Source organism: Lipophrys pholis (genome assembly GCF_963383615.2).
Source record: "Lipophrys pholis genome assembly, chromosome: 23".
NCBI lineage: Eukaryota > Metazoa > Chordata > Actinopteri > Blenniiformes > Blenniidae > Lipophrys > Lipophrys pholis.
In genome coordinates this window covers 949,241-968,092 of record NC_137645.1, presented here as the reverse complement: position 1 = coordinate 968,092, position 18,852 = coordinate 949,241, and the positions used below count along the sequence as shown (strand labels likewise).

Below are 18,852 nucleotides of genomic sequence, written 5' to 3'. Positions count from 1 at the left end.
TTCTCTCCTCTGCACCAGAGCGCTGCTCGCCTTGGCGTCGGGGTTTGTGTCTCCGCCCGCCGGGAGTCAGCACAAAATTCATCGCAGTCATTTTTTAGTGAGGGGGGGGGAAGAGGAAGAGGAGGATGGATGGGTAGCGGGCGGGTTCAGGCTCACGGTGCCAGTCGGATGCGGGGCATCGGGGGGGGGAGGGTTGCCAACCGGAGGTGGGCATGCGGAGCCAGGCGTAGGCGCCACACTGGGACTCATGCTTAATTAGCATCCAAGATGGATGGAGGGAGGAAGAAAAGGATGGATGGGTGGATGGATGGCGATGCAGGAGGGTAATTATGCCGTTTGAATAGAGATGGCAGTGTAGTGTGCTTTGGAAATCTCAGCATCTCAGTGGGAGAAAGAAAGCGCTGCTCAGGCATTGTGTCAAAGCACTTGGACTCTCATTTGGAGCTCATTGTATCTACAGTACCAGCATCACCAGTCTACAGCGCAGCCCCAAGTGCTCCAAGAAATTAATTTCCTCAGCTCTGGCAATACTTTGTGATGAATGCGGCAGCTGTGCTGCCAGAGCCGAGTGCTGAGTGTGAGCGTTTGAATGCGTATCATCTGGCACCGTCGAGGCAGGAGCTTTCTCATTTGGAAAAATGAGAAAGTGACACTCTGCTCATTCACACTCGCACGCGGGCCAGCCGTCCTGTCGGCAGTGACTTGACACAATTATGCACTTTATGTGAAAGAGATTGTTGTGCGAGGGCGACGCTCGTCTGCTCTGGTCTGAGGAGGAAAGCTTCAGAGCCGATGGTGAGGCTGCAGAAGAAACCAACTCTGAGATTAACAAAGTCTTTCAGCTCTACACTTTGACTGTGTGACTCCCAGCGTGAGACGTAGGAAACTCCCCGTCATGTGTGGTGGTTTGGCTTCCTGACAGCTCCCGCCTGCAGTACTCTTTCCACTGATACAGCACACACACACACACACCACCCGGTTCAAGATGAGGACGTGAACCTGCGTGCGGCATGAGGAAGAGCGTCTCATCACTCTCTGTGCTCTTTGCTCGCCGTCCGCCTCCTCAGAAGTCCCACCACTCGAACCTGGATGCTTTTCATTTTGACGTTTTACCAGTTGCCATGGTGAGAACGAGATGTGTTTCGTGTGTTTGTTTACTGGTGTGTGTGTGGGTGTGTGTGTGTGTGTGTGTGTGTGCAGCCACGGCAGTATTTCAAGACACATCATTTGGCACTAAAGCCGACTGCCCAATCTAAAGGAAATGGGCTACCATCTGAAATGTGTGTGTGTGTGTGCGTCTTAATAAAGGGATCATACAGACCTATGGCTGCAGGCCGTTATGTTAATACAATCAATGGACAAAAGATTTCCCTCGTTTTATCCAAACACATTCTCATTGTCCTTGTTTTTTCAGTCACGACTTCAGAAGATGTATTACACACACACACACACACACACACTGACACACACACACACACACGGTCTTCCACCTGAGTCCCAGCTCCTTGCTGAGACTAATGCCCCCTTTACCTCACATTATGCATCTCTTTGCATAATGGCCCCTTCTCCTACATCCAGAGATGGAGCACTCACTTTTTGACATCATAATAAAACTGCACACAAAGACACACATCCCTCATGACCGGCACAGTATTAGCATAAGTATACTGTACACACACACACACACACACACACACACACACTCACGCACACACGTGGAGGCAGGAATCCACTTCAGTGAATAGAGTCGTAGCTTGGGCCCAGACGCGGCTTCCTGGCTCCCATTCAGGCTCACATTAGAGCTCCCGACATCACAGAGACATGCTAATGATATCTGGTAATGCGCCGCCGCTCTGACGTGCAGAATGAGCTTCAACTCATACGCGCATGAAAAACAGCAATTGCTGGTCCTGCGTGGAGTCATTTAGACTCTCGATGTGTTTGTGATATTAAACACTGTGGACGTCTGCTGTGTCGCTTCTCTGATAGTGTGTGTGTGTGTGTGTGTGTGTGTGTGTGTGTGTGTGTGTGTGTGTGTGTGTGTGTGTGTGTGTGTGTGTGTGTGTGTGTGTGTGTGTGTGTGTGTGTGTGTGTGTGTGTGTGTGTGTGTGTGTGTGTGTGTGTGTGTGTGTGTGTGTGTGTTACGCTGCAGTGCTGCGCGGCGTGTTTGACCGTAGAAACGTCCGCTGGGTAAACAGCCTGTGTTTGTACGTGAAGACTCTGCCTCGACCCGAGATTACAGATAATTGAAACGGTATGTTCTCTCCCCACGCCGGCGTCTCCGTGTCCTCGGAGGGACGGATTCGTATTGTCCAGCGCTTCGCCGCGTCCCCGCGTTTGAAGCCGGACTTGATTTTCACTGTAGTCCTGAAGGTAACCCCTCTTCCCGATTAAAATGAAATGATCTGCAGGTCGACGCGTCGCAGGAGAAGACTTCACCCCGTCTTCGTCTTTATGTGCTGCTTTTTAAATCTTTCCAGAGTCTGTTGATTCTTTTTAAATATAGCAAGAGTGCAAGGTATTGATACTGACTCACTACACCACCTTGTGGTACAGAATTATATTACAAGACTAATATAGAAATTTGTCTTTGCAGGGACATATGTTTCTTTTCTTGTGAGTTATGATGTCATACAGCAATAAAATGCCTGGAAAGGTGAAGCCATGTTGGATACGCCTCAAATGTTTGAGTACAAATATCGCCTCAGGCTCTAACACAGTGCAGAACTTTACCGCTTTCTCTTTTCTACCTCTAGTTCCTCTCCAACGCAAAACGAAATGTATTTTTAGACCGTGCATCTTAAATATCAAGAGCGTTTTCAGACGTTTCACAGTCAGACTTTTAGATTTATTGCAATGAAAGCATGCGATATCGTACCTGCTCACAGATGACATGAACTGCACGCACACAACTCCAGTCTCTCATTACTTGTTGTTTGTGGTGAGAACATACAGGCCACATGTCAAAACATGCTTTGGAAGCCTTTTTTTTTTTTATGTGACGGGGTTGTTTTCATAAAGCGTACACACACACACACACACACACACACACACACACACACACACACACACACACACACACACACACACACGTTTCTGTTGCCACATGTGGTTCACTCACTCCGCTGCGTCTTCATTCGGATTCTACTGAAACCACACGGCCGCACATATAAAAACACGCGTGCTTTAAATACTTCATCCAGCCGGTTACATTTCCATTGGGCTGCTGAAATATTGCTGAGGTTAAACATGTAGCCTCGGGGTGTGTGTGGTCTCTCCGCTCAGCTGCTGGGAAATGACCTGAAACCCGCCAGCGCTTCCTCTTGCTGCGTTTCTTTTCTAATCTCCGCTCCACCTGAGTTCAGAGAGGAGTTGGGGAGCCGCTTCACTCAGGCCCTTTTTCCCGTCTCTCCTGCCAGGTGGCGCCGAGAGGAGCCGAGTCCCGACCCGAGCGCCGGTACGAAGACGTCGAGCCGACGCAGCCCAGGTGAGACCGCCGTGTGTGTTTTATGTGCAGGAAATGAAGGGGTACCTTCCTGCCACTCCCTCGTTTTGTGTCTCCCCCACTGACTCACTCTCTCTCACACACACACACACACACACACACACACACACACACACACACACACACACACACACACACACACACACACACACACACACACACACACACACACACACACAGGCTAATCCTCTTTGGAGCTTATAATTAAATCTGGAGTGTTTGCCTTGGGAGTGTCTACTCATCCCAGGAATAGGACTGATCGGCTCTCCAGAGAGGAGGCACACACACACACACACACACACACACACACACACACACACATGCACACACTCACGCACACACACACACACACGGAAGAGGGTTTGTGTAACCTCCAGTGTGGGTTTAATGAAACTGCACGTTCCCCCCTGTTTGTTTAACCAGCCTTCTTGTCAAATGGTAAAGCACACATACATCCAGCACTGTCATTTGCCACGTTCACGGCCCAGCAGGTAAGTGGAGCGTGGAGTGGAAAGTGAGAGGAGGAGGACGAGGAGAAGAGGGGACACCGGAGGAGGAGAAGTGAGGAAAAGAGAACAGTCATTTCACGGGTTATTGCCCCTCCTGATATGACAGGCACCAGGGAGCGCAGACATCAGCACCGGAGAGACGAGACTCTGGGAAAGAGGAGCAGAGAGAAGGACGGACGTGGTGGAGGGACGGAGAGATTATCCAGCTGTAGACAAACGCAGACAGGCAGGATGAAGGAGATTTGGACGACCTTTGACAGCTCAGAACCGAACTCCTCTGTCTTTCACACTCGCTCTGCTCTGTCACCGCCACTCTGATAATCCACTAATCGTTCAATTTGTCACGTCAGAAGGTCAAAGTGGCGCAGCCTCTCCCGTCCCTGCATGTTCAGAATCATGTTGCTGCAAATGGAGAATCCCGGGTTCAACCTTTCTGTTTGGAGTTTGCATGTTCTCCCTCGGCCTCGCGTCGAGGTTAACACACTCGCACAGCTCCGATGTGTTCTGTCAGACCGTTCTGGAGTTTAGACGATGGATGAAACTGGCCTAACAAAGTAGATCAGCTGATAACAAAGTTCTGCTGCTCATCCCACAAATACATGCTTTTTACCAACGTGTCAGCATTTATAAGGGAGGCTATGCGAGTCATTGAAGGCACCGTTACAACGGGTTAATAATCGACCATATGCAGCGTTCTTTCACGGTTCTTTACTCGGTTGCGTAGCTTTCTTCTTCACGTTGAGTTCTGGGCCCGGCCCGCTCCAGAGGAGATCCCTGTCTGGAGTCTTAGAAGTGGCGCGATGGAGTTTGAAGGCATGGAAGTAAACAAATTCATAATGAATGCATTAGTGCAGGTTAGTGTTTTCCAGCTATTGTTCTAATGCGTCTCCCATTATGTAAATAATATCGACAGCGTAAATGTTTTAAAGTAGCAGCCATCAGTGTCTCCGGCTGATGTGAGGAGACACCAAGACAACGAGTCGGCCTGAATAATGTACCTTACCTCCAGAAATTCCCTGCATTGTTATTTAACTGTTATTCATCTGCTCTTTGAAGTATTTTTAGGCGTGGACCCGTCGGATACGAGCCACTTGTAATGCATATAGCACAGTTAACATGCTTCTGGGGACATTCGCCTCAGCAGAGCAACAAAAGGCAGATAGAGTTAGAGCCCATTCAACTCCCATGTTTGTGTTCTTGTTTCTGTAAAGATAAATCAGCTAAACTCCCGACGATCTCCAGCATAAATACTGGAGGAGGAGGAGGAGGAGGAGGAGGGAGGAGGAGGGAGGAGGCACGATTATTTTCCGGGAATGTTTTTTTCTTTTCTTTTCTATTTTTTTTTTACAGAGAGGAGGGCAAAAACAGGAGAAAAGGAGAGAGCAGACACAGCAGTGAATTGAATGCATTTTTCAAAGTGGAGCTGAACTTTGTGCAAAATCCCCCCGGGGGCCGCCATCATTGAAAGCCATTTCCTCTCAAAATGAGTGCGGCTCCACCATTGGCCTGGCTCTCATTAGCATACATTTGGCCTGCCTTTGTGTGGAGCCGGCTGGGGCTGCAGCTGGATGTGTGTGTCTGTGTGTGTGTGTGTGTGTGTGTGTGTGTGTGTGTGTGTGTGTGTGTGTGTGTGTGTGTGTGTGTGTGTGTGTGTGTGTGTGTGTGTGTGTGTGTGTGTGTGTGTGTGTGTGTGTGTGTGTGTGTGTGTGTGTGTGTGTGTGTGTGTGTGTGTGTGTGTGGATAGTACAGGAGTTTTAGCATCTCCCAGATGGGAGCATATGGAGGCGGAGCAGAGGTAAGAGTTAGAGGGACGGGGATGAAGTGACGGCAGAATCGAGGGAGAAATGTGAGAACTGGACATTCAGGATCGTGTTGCTAATTGTCCACACATCATACTTTTCCTTGGGAAAGCAGGAAAGGAGGTCATTGTGAGCCTCGAAGCTTACAGGAACACGATACTTCCTCTATTCCCAAACAGTCAAACTCACTCAGTTTGCATTGGGAAACACTTCTTGTTTTGCAATCGGCACTATATGAAGGTGATCCCCCACTTCTCAAGTCAAGAGTTTCCTCTGATGATCTGTCTGGCCAAGGCAGTGGAGTGGATGAAGCGAGGAGAGTTGTCAGCCTGGGACACGGTGCTGAAGGCAACTGTACCACCGCCAACCAGCTGAAGTCTGAGAAAAAGAGGATTTGGAAGGAGGACAGCGGGTTTGGAGAGGGTTTGCCCCGGGGAGGGTGATAGTGCTACTTTGGCTCTTACCTCTCTCTCCACCAGCCATTAACGCCGGGGTGCAGCTCAGCCTCCGGATAGGCTTTCTGCTTTGGGACAAACACACACACACACACACACACACACACACACACACACAATCGGCCATATGGAGAAAATTAACATCATTACCAATTCAAAGCAGCAGGTCATGGGCGCGGCGACCCAGCCCCAGGTTATCCAATCAGAGGACCCCGTGACCCACTCCCCCAAGGTGATTGGATTAGGGGGCCAGGTTGGCTCGCAGTCTTTGCTGGCCGAGGCCGATAATTGGCTGATTAATGTGCAGCTGATGGCGAACAAGCCGGAAAGCTGGGAGCTCTGATCCGATGCCTCAAAACGCTCCTGTCACATCTGAACAATGGAAACGAGCCGCTGAGGCCGCGGACGTCCTGATTGGTTCCCTCTCACCACAACTCAACAATGAACTCTCTGGTTCCACTTATCTGTGAGGTGGTGTCTGCTATGGAGACTCTGTCATCTCTTGGTGGACTTCTTGTCACCTCTGACGACCTCCACCTCCAGCCGGACAGTTTTTCTGTTTGTTTGAATGTTTGATTGTTTGAAGTCTGGCAGGTTTCATTTCCCTCTTTTAAAAACAAGGGGCCCTTTGCGACTGTCCTCGGCATGTCGAGTGGCTGAAGGCCTTGTGAAGGACTCTGGACTGACCTTCCTGAAGCGTGCTGGCGTGCTCCTCCCAGACTTTGCAGCCACTTGGCGTTCTGCACCACGTCTCCACATCCAACCTCTCCACCCTGGTGGTGGTTGGCTTCGGCCCTAATGAGCCTCTGGGTCGCCAGGACACAGGACAGAGGAGGATAAATGGCTTTTAGACAGTGAAAGACATCATTTGTTTGGATTAGGGAGAATTTTTTTAAATGACAGATTTCTAAATGTTAGATTAACGCAGTCACTTCACGGCGGGTCGATAAAGACGCTCGATACACAGAAGGGCAGAGTTCGGGGGCAGTTTTTGGTCGGACTAAAGTCGACTGTACACAACATCTCTTAGCTTCACATCTGCTTCCACTCTGCAGCAAAAACTGTAAGAAATCCTCTTCTTGTTCTTTCTGTTCATCAACAGCTGCCAAACCTGCAACGAGCAGCCATCAAAAGATCTTCAGCATACAACCGTGCAAAGCTGAAAAAAGAATCCAAATATAGATATTATATAGATATTTAAAGGGCTCATGTTATGCAGCATTCTAAAGGTGTACCAGCAGTACTAACGGTCCCCATACCTGGACTGACGCCCCAGAAGTGAAGACAGTCTGTCCTCTCGCTCCCTGGCTTGTTTCAGGTTTGAAAGAGTGTGTCCTGCCCAGGACGTCACCTGAGATGACCTCTCCTCCACGGAGACCCACGGTTAGAAAAAGCAGAATAGAAGATGAGTGGAAAGTCTCCAGACCTTCCACCGGGACTGTTGAGCCGCCGTGTTTATTGCGGCGGTCTGTTATCGCTTTAGTGCAGTAATATTGTTAAGGCTTGTGTTTCGGAGCTCTGGATGAATTCAGATGGCTTTTTCAAGGTCAGCGGAGAAATCAGATTTTCTCTGCACTCGCCTCGTCTTTATTAAAGCCCAATCCGGCTTCTCGCGGCTTCATAAGTGATCCCCCCCCCCCCCCCCACCCCCCACTGCTGTCCAGCTGTCTAATGACTCAGTCCAAACTCCGCTCAACTCAGTTAAACTTATTGTCTCCGTAAGTCATTTCATTTCTCAGCTCAGTGGGTGGCTGTAGTTTTTCTGCATTCGGCCCGTAGCAGCTGGTAACGGCTCGGGGTCCCAGGTGATTGGTTTAAAAGTTGAAGTGACCCTACTTTATTGTCAAACCGTAACAATAAATAAGCGACTGGGGAGTTTGAGAGGCGCTCAGCGTGGAGTGCGGGTTTGATTTCCCAGGTGGTGCCATGACCCCGTCCTCTTTTGACGAGGCCTCCATGGAGGCGTGGGCCATGTTTGTCCAGCTAACAGTGTTTGTGCTCCGACATGGAAGAATGTGATGGAATCAGCGGTAGGAAATGAAAGGGCTTTAAGCAGCTCTGCTCCATGCACAGCTGAGGCTCTACCTGTTTACAATAACCCGCTCCCCCCGGCTTCCCTCATTCCATCAGTCCTTTTGTCAGCGTTTCTCTGTCACTTCTCTTTATATCTCTCTTACGTCTCTTCGTGTCTCGGCCTCCCTCCCTCCCGCCGTACGGGGAAATGAAATCACCGCATTATAAATAAAACAAAGGGAATACACTTTGAGGCCTCTGCGCTCCCGAGGAGCTCGGCGAGGAACACGAGGACTGTCGTGTACGGGTCTCCTTGACGTTCAGTACACAAACACAGGCGGGCGGAGATTCACACGTTTCACGTCTCTGCAGGAGAGTATAAACCTTCCTGGCGCTGGTCAGAAGATGCGGGTTTGGTTCTCGACGGTTCAGCATCTGTTCCAGTCATCACGTCTCGTTCTGCTCCCCCGGCACGGATCTGTTACACGGTTCCGTCCAGTGGGGAAGTCTGACCTTTCACCCCCTCAGTGACGGCTGCTTCGCCTTCGCTGGAGTGATTTGTGGGCAGTCCGGCGAGCGAAACGCGAAATCAGGGGAGAGGAATGAGGAGAAGGAGTAAAAGTTGAACGCTAAGTGACGTCGTTAAAGTGTCAGACGAGGGACCGGTGGTTTACTTGAACCTGGAGCAGGTCCCGGTGGAGGCACAGCACCGTGTGTGTGTCGTCCAGGTTCATGAAGCTCCTCCTCCTCGGACTCATTTTCATCAGTAATTGTTTGGTTTTGTGAAATTATAGACATTTTCAAAATGTATACTCTGAACCACGACCAAGAAAAACCCTTTATTTTAAAGTGAAAGGTTATTATGGCGCCGTGTTCCCACTCGGGGTGAAACTGAACAGGAAAGTGTTTCCAGCCGTGACCTCACTGTTACTGTCAGTTTCTAGAGCGGGTGCCTGTTCCCAGTTTACGTCCAGGTCTCTGTCCCCGGTGGCTCCCGTCTCTCCTCGCCTCCAGGCTCCCATCCTGCACTTTTCTACCCGCCACCGACACTGTACACGCTCCCCGCCGCTGCTCAGTGTTCGCTCTCACCCAGTGTAAACACGGCGCCATTCAGATGAAGCGCCAGCGCCGAGGTGACAGTCGATCTCCACTGCTGTTGTCGACATCGGCGGCTTCGACTAGCAGAGCGGTCCAGACGGCTAATGGCTTCTTCTGCAGCGTCTGGAGCCGCGGCGTCCTCGCCGCCCTGCTCTGTATCGGCGGCACTCGGCGAGCACCATTAGCACTCTGTGTGCGTGCGTGCGTGCGTGCGTGCGTGCGTGCGTGCGTGCGTGCGTGCGTGCGTGCGTGCGTGCGTGCGTGCGTGCGTGCGTGGCAGCAGGCTTTATTTCTTTCCCAGTGTAATTAATGTATTTTGCATGCGACGCCTTTCTGTCGGCCGACAGGTGAACTCGTACCAGGCAGATGTGCCCACATGTGTATCTGCATGTTTTTTTCATCTCTGGAATCACATTATCATGAACCCAGTCTGCAAATGACACTTAATTGATATTCATGTCAGTTAAATGTCTGAGTCTGTTGAGCTTCAGGTTGAAAACCTGCCTGCCTGTCTAACACCTCTGCAGTTCAGTGTAAATACTGCGCATTTATCCTGAAGTAATACCTGTTCCAGTATTTATTTGGGACTTTTGGTGCAGTTCTTTCCTCTTATAATAACTGGAAATAGATTTTTTAAATAGAAAATACCTAATATTCATCCAACATTAATGATAATAACCATTTATTATGATAATTTGATCAATAAACAAGAGCTGTTCATTAAGCTGCTTTAACAGACAAAATGTAATATATGTAGACCCAATTACATAATAACTTGCATTTTATAATAAATACCCTGAATATATTATGAAGTACATGTTCCATTTTGTAATAATCACATATCGTGGTGATTTCTATACATATATAAGACGTTATGATAAGTCACATGATATAAAATCCAGTGTTCATCCATTAAAATCAACAAACTTTACAGTAACTTTAATTGTGTTGATTCTCGCTGGAATAATGTTAAAACTCCTGTTATACCAGTAACTACATCACCGTGTCCTTAACCTGGATTCACCTCCACACACAACAATCAGGTTTATACAAATCCAACATAGAGAAGGTTGCATTTAGATGTTTTGACATAACCGCTGTAAAATCAAATCAAATCTAACTTTATTTATATAATAATAATATGTAAAGTTCTACTACAAATTGAAATGATTTCATATTGTGTTCAGGCCACTTATTAAAATTGGTGTCATTACCTAATAAAATGGACGTTCCTGATTCCCACAATGTTTTGGAGATAAAGAATACTTAAATGTGTGTAACGTCAGCGAGGGAGGATCTTCATTTACAACCTTCTTAATGCAACAAAAACCAGATCAGATGTTCATTCAAGACGCGTCTCCAGAGAAAGGAAGGAGTTTCTTTACATGTAAATGACGTCTGATCACTAAACTGGCTGCTAAACTAGATTTTATCCCTAATTTTCCAGGTCGTAACTGTTCTGGTTCTCCTCCGTCTGAGACCCGATTTCCCACTTTAACCAGTTTGCTTTCCTGTGTGTGTGTGTGTGTGTGTGTGTGTGTGTGTGTGTGTGTGTGTGTGTGTGTGTGTGTGTGTGTGTGTGTGTGTGTGTGTGTGTGTGTGTGTGTGTGTGTGTGTGTGTGTGTGTGTGTGTGTGTGACAGAGACACATGGTTGTTTTCCAGCTGGTTAGCGTAAAGCACTTACGAGAACTGGGGGTATTTGGGATCCGGGGGGGGGGGGGGGTAATAAGGAATCATGAGTTTTGGATTGGGGGGTGGTTTAGTAATTTCCTCCTTCCGCTTCCTAGGGGCAGGTGCAGGAACCCCCCCCCCCACCATACACAGAAAATTCTTCACTGTCATGAGGCGGAAGCTGTGCCTAAATGGCAACACACACACACACACACACACACACACACACACACACACACACACACACACACACACACACACACACACACACACACACACACAGGTTTTTCTTTCACCCTGTAATCATATCCCCTCCCTGTATATATTCACATGCATAGCTGTGGATGTAATATTGAGTCTATCATTTGCACACACACACACACACACACACACACACACACACACACACACACACACACACACACACACACACACACACACACACACACACACACACACACACACACACTCTCTCTCTCTCAGAGCTGTGTGGTACATGGTGAGTCAGACGTATTCACCAGCATGTCGCTGCAGCTCTCCGCCGCGGGTCCCGGTGGTCCCCGTCACACCTGCGCCGTCTCGACCTCGGCGGGGGCTCGTCTGTCTCTCCGCCCGTCTCTCCGCCCGTCTCTCCGCCCGTCTCTCCGCCCGTCTCTCCGCCCGTCTCTCCGCCCGTCTCTCCGCCCGTCTCTCCGCCCGTCTCTCCGCCCGTCCCTGGCTAAACATAGCTCTGGTGACTTTATGGTTTCCCTTCACACTGTCTCCTTTTTCCTCTCATGACTTCTGTGAATCATCGACTCGTCACTTTTCAAGTCTCACATGAATAAAACCTGCTTGTACCTTGAAACCACACAGAAATACTGATTTTAAAATAGATCCAAACTGAATCATTGAAATGTTTTGCCCTTGTGTCAAATCGTCTGAGGCAAATAGTAGTTTGATTAATACCAGTATGAAATGATAACACTGGGAAAAATAACTCCTTACTGATTCTCATTCTTTATCTGTCGTGGAAAGACTCATTTGCATGTGGTGTTTTAACTTTATTTAGTGTTTTGACGTGCATGTGAAACTCCACTGACAGCTGAATGAAAACACAGCGACTGTCTGCTTGTCTCTTGTTGTCATAAAACCTTTTCAAACTAGATTAGCGCCACCGGCGGAGCTCCTTTAATTGTCATTACCGACGGCAAACAGCGTTTTAATCCGGCAGGGATCTGCCATGTTTGGCATGTTTATTATGCGTCACATGTGGCAGCCGTGGAGGAAGTCGTTTTCGTCGACCCCCCCCGCCCCCCCCCCCACCCAGGAAAGTGTCTCACACTCCTGATGGTTTTTGGAGGTGATGAGTAAAACTGAAGTTGCTCTGAAAGCGTCTCTCGTTACGTAAGATAAGAAGTAAACAGAGTCGTGGATCTACACGCAGGAAGTCCTTCATTTGGCTCGACACGATGGATTTATGATTCATCCGATGTTTTTGCACACGTCGTGTTCCTGAGGACACTCTCACTCCGGTGAGGTGGAGCCGGCTGCAGCCAGCTGTGTGACCCCGAGAGGAGGGACTCCCCTCGGGGTCACCGGGGCCTGGGGACCCCCTAATCCCCCAGCTGCTCCGCCGGACACACACAGCTACACACAGTTACACACAGTTACACACAGTTACACACACGCTTGTGGCTGCAGGCTGTTATGCCTTTAGCCACAGAACCTCCGGGCCTCCTCGTGTCGCCATTTCTCCAATAACATCAGATATTAATCATTTTAAACGTTGCAAACAAAAGAGCTTTTATTTCTTAAATAAAACAGTTTTCAGACCAGCTGCTTTTTCTCTCCAACCTTTTTTATAATCATTATGTCTTTATAAAGGCTGATGCATCACAGAACTTGTGTCCCGTGTACACATCAACGATGTAGTTAGTATGCCAGGCCACTAGTTGGAGCTGTTGTTTGTTTTAGTACTGAAAGCACAAACACACACATTCAGCAGAGGACAGTGAGCTCTAAACATGAACACTGGGAGGACATTCTAGTGGACAGACCCAAGTTGGATTGTTATTATGGTGACTGTCAAAATAAAAGTACCAAGTCCAGGAGAATATGGGCTGAGAGTCATGACACTATGGCGGAAACATTGTTCTGACTGGCTCTACTGAGCATGTGCAGAAGAAGGAGTTCCTGCCAACGTAGTGACCAGGAGCAGCGATTCCAGATGTTTTCTCCCGTTTCCACGGAGACTGAGTCGGGAGCGCGAGTGTTTCTGAAAAGTTCAACCTCGGGAGCCATTTTCAAAATGTTGCGTTTTCACTGGCTCCAAGCTCCGTTGTCATGGAAACGGACCCCGAAAACGCAGTAAAAGTTCTACGTTTCCACTTGGGGCCTAAAAGCTGCAGCCTGTAACATTTACTTGATTCCACTTTGGCCATGAGAAGGCAGCAGTTTTAAACATTTCAGTGTTTTAAATGAAAAACATTCGACAATATATCTTTAATAACTTGTCCGGTGGTCTTAACCTGCAGGATTTAGTCGCACCCTTAAACAGTCAGACGTGAATGTGATGGACGACGCGTCGAGGCCCTCAGACGTCACGGCGAGAGAATCTGTAGTTTCTGGTTTGGGATCCGTCTCATCGTGCCGCCGAGTATCGCCTCACCTCGAACAGACGAGGAGAGGACGGGGAAGGCATTTAAATAAGAGCGAGCATGAAAAGATGATGAGGGGACATTAAGGAACGAGGTGGCAGAGGTGATGGAGAGACGAGCGGAGGGGAAGATGAAAAGCTGAGTGGAAAACGGAGGAGGATGATGAGAGAAGGAAAGAGGGGAACCGTGGTGGTTCCTGTCTGTCTGGGTGGCCCTGAGCACCCAGGTGTTCACCCTCTCTCTCTCTCTCTCTCTCTCTCTCTCTCTCTCTCTCTACACATCACTCTCTCACTCTCTCTCTTCCTCCCTCTCTGCCTCCCATGGTGGCCTTCACCCGTTTAATCTGGATTAATGAGGAAGTTGACCTTTGCCTCTCTCTCTCTCTCTCTCTCTCTCTCTCTCTCTCTCTCTCTCTCTCTCTCTCGCTCTCTCTCTCTCCCCCCCATGGAGGAATATATTGTTTCTATCCACAGCTGATTTTGTCTCCACACATCTTCAATTTCTGCCAAATCTTTCTCGATCCCTCAAATCCGCATTTTTGCTTCCTCCAGTCATTTTCCCTCCTTATCGCCAGCGTCCGTGCTCATGCACGTGTACGTGCACGTTTCCGTGCACGTGTCTGGACACGGGCACGTGCATTTCTTCATCTTCCTCTGCTGACTGACAGAGCGCTGCTGTTCATTGTTGGGACCACCTGTGTTTCCTGTCCTCTCTGCTCTGTTTGGGTGGTCAGGCCTGCAACCACACACACACACACACACACACACACACACACACCCATAAAGAACTTTGCGTCACCGGTCCATATATCCCCGGGGGGACGCCCGCGGAGGCCCGAGTACAGACGCAGACTCGCCGCCGAGCTGCGCCGGCTAATCTGCGGTGAGTGAGAGCTTCTAATTGGCCAGTCAACAGGTGCTGAGCCGGACCCCGGGGAGCGCACGCCGGAGACGCCGGGATACGATTACCGAACACGGGAGAGGCTCAGCTCAAAGCTTCTGTATAATAACTACAGTGGGAGCCATTGTTGAAGAGCGGGGAAGTAAACATCCAAATGTGAGCTGCTGATTGAGACACTGCAGACGTTTGATCCACTTGATATTGAGGCGGCGTCCGCTGACAGACGCACATCAGCCCCGCACAACCAAAACGTCTTCATATGCATTTAATTAGCAGCCGGAATCTCAATTCAATGAATTTTAATCAAGGAGCTCATTATCCATGAAGGGATTAGAGAGTTTTAGATATCGACGTCAGACATTAAACTATTTATGTTGCTCTTTAGAAACACTTTAAGGTGCTTTACATCATAAAATAACAAAACAATTCTGTGAAGAGATGAAATGTGAACTTCAGGAGACAAAGAGAGTTAATAGTGTATTTTAATAAACCTGATTCGACTGAGGACGAGACACTAATAAGGACATAAACAGCCCCAACAAACACAAAATACATATCGCACCCACCAAGGTTTTTGTGACATTTGACTTTATTTATTTCATTAAAATTGACTTTATGTTCAGATAGTTGTAATTTCTATTAGTAATTGTTTGATTTTCGTCACATATAGTCTCCCCCACAACAAAGGAAAAAGTTTAAAGTTTAGATTTAAAGCTTATTGTGGCTCGTGGAGATGAAACTGATCTGGATGTGCTGTGGTGACTCTCCGGCCTTACATGGTCCAAACAGGGAGGTGAGAGAGCCCCGGGAAGACGTGTGTCAGAAAAGAGCCAAACGTTCTCATTCATGATGTTGACATGACTTCTGGAGATCACCACTTTTATAAATAGGAGTGTTTCCTTCACGCTGATTTGCTGCCTTGCTTCAGGAGAGTCTTGTGTGTCACTCCACACTGGAAACAGCACACAAGACGGAAAACATTTGGGCCTGAATGAAAGGTGAGCAGCCCCCCCCCCCCCCCCCCCCTCCCCCTTTCTTCTCTCCTCCGTCTCTTCTCCTCCCTCACTTTCTCCCTCGCTCCTCCCGCTGCGTCTCCCCGAGGCCGGCGTGTCGCCTTACCCGGGGGTTTAGCCTCTAATCACCCACAGCGAGTGGGAGGAACCGGAGACTTCCAGCTGGCTGCCTCGTTACTGCGAACCCCCGGGACACACACGCATTCCGACACACACAAGCTAAACACACACACAGCCTCATATATGCTTACCAAGGCATTTGCTGTTATCTCTTGGCATCTCTCCATCACCCCCCCCCCCCCCCCCCACACACACACACACACACACACACACTCGATCCTGCCAAGGCCACGTAAAGCCAATAACAGACGGAGGCTTCCCAGGAGGGAGGGCCGGGTCTCTGGCACGTCCTCGGTCCAAACCGGTCCAAACCGGTGTCAGACATTATTCTGAAGCGCCTTTATGTGTGTGTGTGTGTGTGTGTGTGTGACGGTGTGTTTCTCCACCTCTTCCTCCAGGAGGGATCCGTACGACTACCCCACCCACTCCAGACCCGGCCGGCGAGATCCCAGCCCCTACTCCGGTGGCCGCTACACCGACCCTCCGGCCCCGGCTTACCACGGCCAGTCCAATCCCCGCTACTACCCCCAGCCCCCCCCCACGGCCCCGCAGCACCGAGCCGCCTCCAGGGAGGACATCCCCCCCTCGCCCGGCGCCGGCAGGGGGCGCCACTTCTACGAGGCGGCGGGGGGGCGAGTGGACGCGTACCGCCAGGCCAGCCCCGATCGCTACGGAGACGAGGGGCCGGCGAGGAGGAAGAACCCGGTGATAGGTGCAGTTTGAGAGGTAGCCCCTCCCCCCCCCCTCACATGACGCCACACTGGAGATCATCACGTGACCTAAATACACTTCTTTAGTCAGGTTTCGTCTCGTTTCATGTTTTCACTGAACACGTTTATGCGATTTGAAAACTTTTCTCATGTTCTCGTGATTAAACCTTCTTTACATCCAGTCCTCCCACCAACAATCACGTAAACGTCCATTTATATCACACGAAATGAAAGTTCACAAACCTGAAGAAAGTCTTGAACGATCCCGGCTCGTTGGTTTGACGCCGGCCTGAGGCGTCTGCGGCTGAACTGCCAATAAGATTCTTTCTTGTTAATTTATGTGATCATGAACACAGCTAGCAATGAGCTACAAGCTAAAAGATATGTACTAAATGATGTGTGCAATTTTTATATATGTTGGTACAGCTTGTAAATATCCGCAGAAGTTATAAAGAGTTTATATTATAATGCTGCAAAATGAAAGATGAATGAATGAAGCGGCCACGTCGGGAGAACCTGGTGCCATATTTAGTGCAAAGTCGTGGATTTCTGCTCGAGCCGATCAAACCGAAGGAAGCGAAGGATCCGATCGCCTTGACCAGGCGGGTGGTGTTCACACAGGACGGAGGTGGAAGTGGACAAACAGGAAAAGGAAGTAGCTCCTCTTCAAAGTGTCTTCTCCTCCTTCATGTTTTGTCGCTGGGACTTCCTTCACATCCTGCTGGGTTGTTTTGTTTTTTTTTTTTTTGTATTTTTGTCTGTGATGATTCAGATAAACTCGCTGTGCTTTCGTCATGTGTGCGTTGAAAATCACTTTGTTAATGATGTTTTCGTGGTGTTTTGAATAAAATGTACAATCCCCGATGTGCACACGCCGCAGAGCGACGTCGAGGCGTTTACCTCCATCCTCCAACGTGTCACTGCTAAAAGTCGCTGCACTGAAATCCGGACTTGTCGGTGTGCTCCGCGTCAACCAGCTGCCAGAGGATTTTTATACACTTGTTTTGCAATAAATAGAGAGATTGTCACTGTGTGCCGCGCCGATTCATTACTCCCTCAATCTTCCACGAGGACGCGAGTCATCACTTTAAAAAGTTATCAGCGAGTGCAGCCTAATCTCTGCCGTTTGCCCCGTTAGATGACTGATAAGAGTAGCCAGCATTCTGATAATGACTAAATCATCTTCAACAATTAGAGGCTGAGAAATCTCCTCCAGAAAATGATTACCGCCCAATTTGCTCTGCGAAGTAAAGATGGCACTGATTGGTGAAATTAGACTTGAAATGGGGAATAATTAGAGTGTGGAGGAGGCTTTTTCTATCAGTTAATGTTTAATTAGCGCCTTGGCCAATGGGGACCGGGCCTCCGCCGACGTGTCTGGTCTCTGCATATGGCCTTGACCCTTTCACTGTCCGAGGCAGAATCCACCGCATCCACCACCAGCCGCCGTTCAGAACGAAGCCTTTTCTCAGGGTCTGTCGGCGAGACGGAGGCTTTTTATAACACGTTCCATTCATACACTGCTGTTCAAAACAATAACAGGAGCCGGAGAGAAAAGGTGGATAAACATGTCGCGGCGGTCTGCAGACCTTCCTGTGGTGACCAATCCACACGGCGCTGCTGCTGCTGCTGCTGAAGCCTGAACTCACGAAGAAACACCAGCAGAACGCGGAAGTGTCACGTTTTCACTTTAAAACCTTAATCCAGTCACTGACTACTGTATTGAACGCTGTTTGATATCAAACTGAAGGTCCATGTACTAGTAGGCTCTTTGTCTGCACGACTACAACGACTGCATCTTACTAGAATAGTTTTTTTCACTACTGGTGCCACTGTGCTGCACTAGTAACAATACTAATACTACTAGTAGGCATGTATCACTCACTAGTACCCTCCTAGACTCTACAAGTAGCACTGAGATGCCCACGAGTACCACTAGTAAGCCATTTTTGACTTAACTAGTATGACTAGTGAGCGCCAAAATGTCCACTAGTGGGCATTTTGGCGCTACAAGTAGAGTCTCGGCGGATACTAGTGAGTGACACATGCCTACTAGTAGTACTAGTAGTGTTACTAGTACATGGACTTTAAGTTTGATATCTAGTAAATGTTCAAACGACTTTCCATACTCATGTATTTATTCCCATTCTGGCTCCTGCTGAGGGAGTTTTGTCATATTAACGGTCACAAGGTGACGGTCTGGTAATACTACTCTGCCCTGGTGATACATGTAGTACATATGGAGTATTGTGAAGTGTCTTAGTTTAAAGAGTGCGGCGTGCCAACTTTTGTTTGTGTCCTCTGTCGTTCACGCCGAGGCCAACACGGCGTGCAGCACTTAAGCCGGCCTCGCCGGCCATCCGCCGTACTTAAAGGAATAACTGCGCAGTAAACAGGCTGCTTGAAGTGCTTGTGGTCA

General features: G+C 48.9%; 1 protein-coding gene across 1 annotated transcript in view; it reads left to right on the top strand.

Annotated features, from left to right (window-relative positions):
* Positions 1–17,466, top strand: part of pard3ba (par-3 family cell polarity regulator beta a) — a 119,923-nt gene extending 102,457 nt beyond the window's left edge. The window contains exons 22-23 of the mRNA XM_080493013.1: positions 3,420–3,487; positions 16,122–17,466. Of these exons, the coding sequence (XP_080349139.1) occupies positions 3,420–3,487; positions 16,122–16,446 (393 nt within the window). The 3' untranslated portion in view covers positions 16,447–17,466. The remainder of the gene's footprint in view (positions 1–3,419; positions 3,488–16,121) is intronic.
* Positions 17,467–18,852: the final 1,386 nt, after the last annotated feature.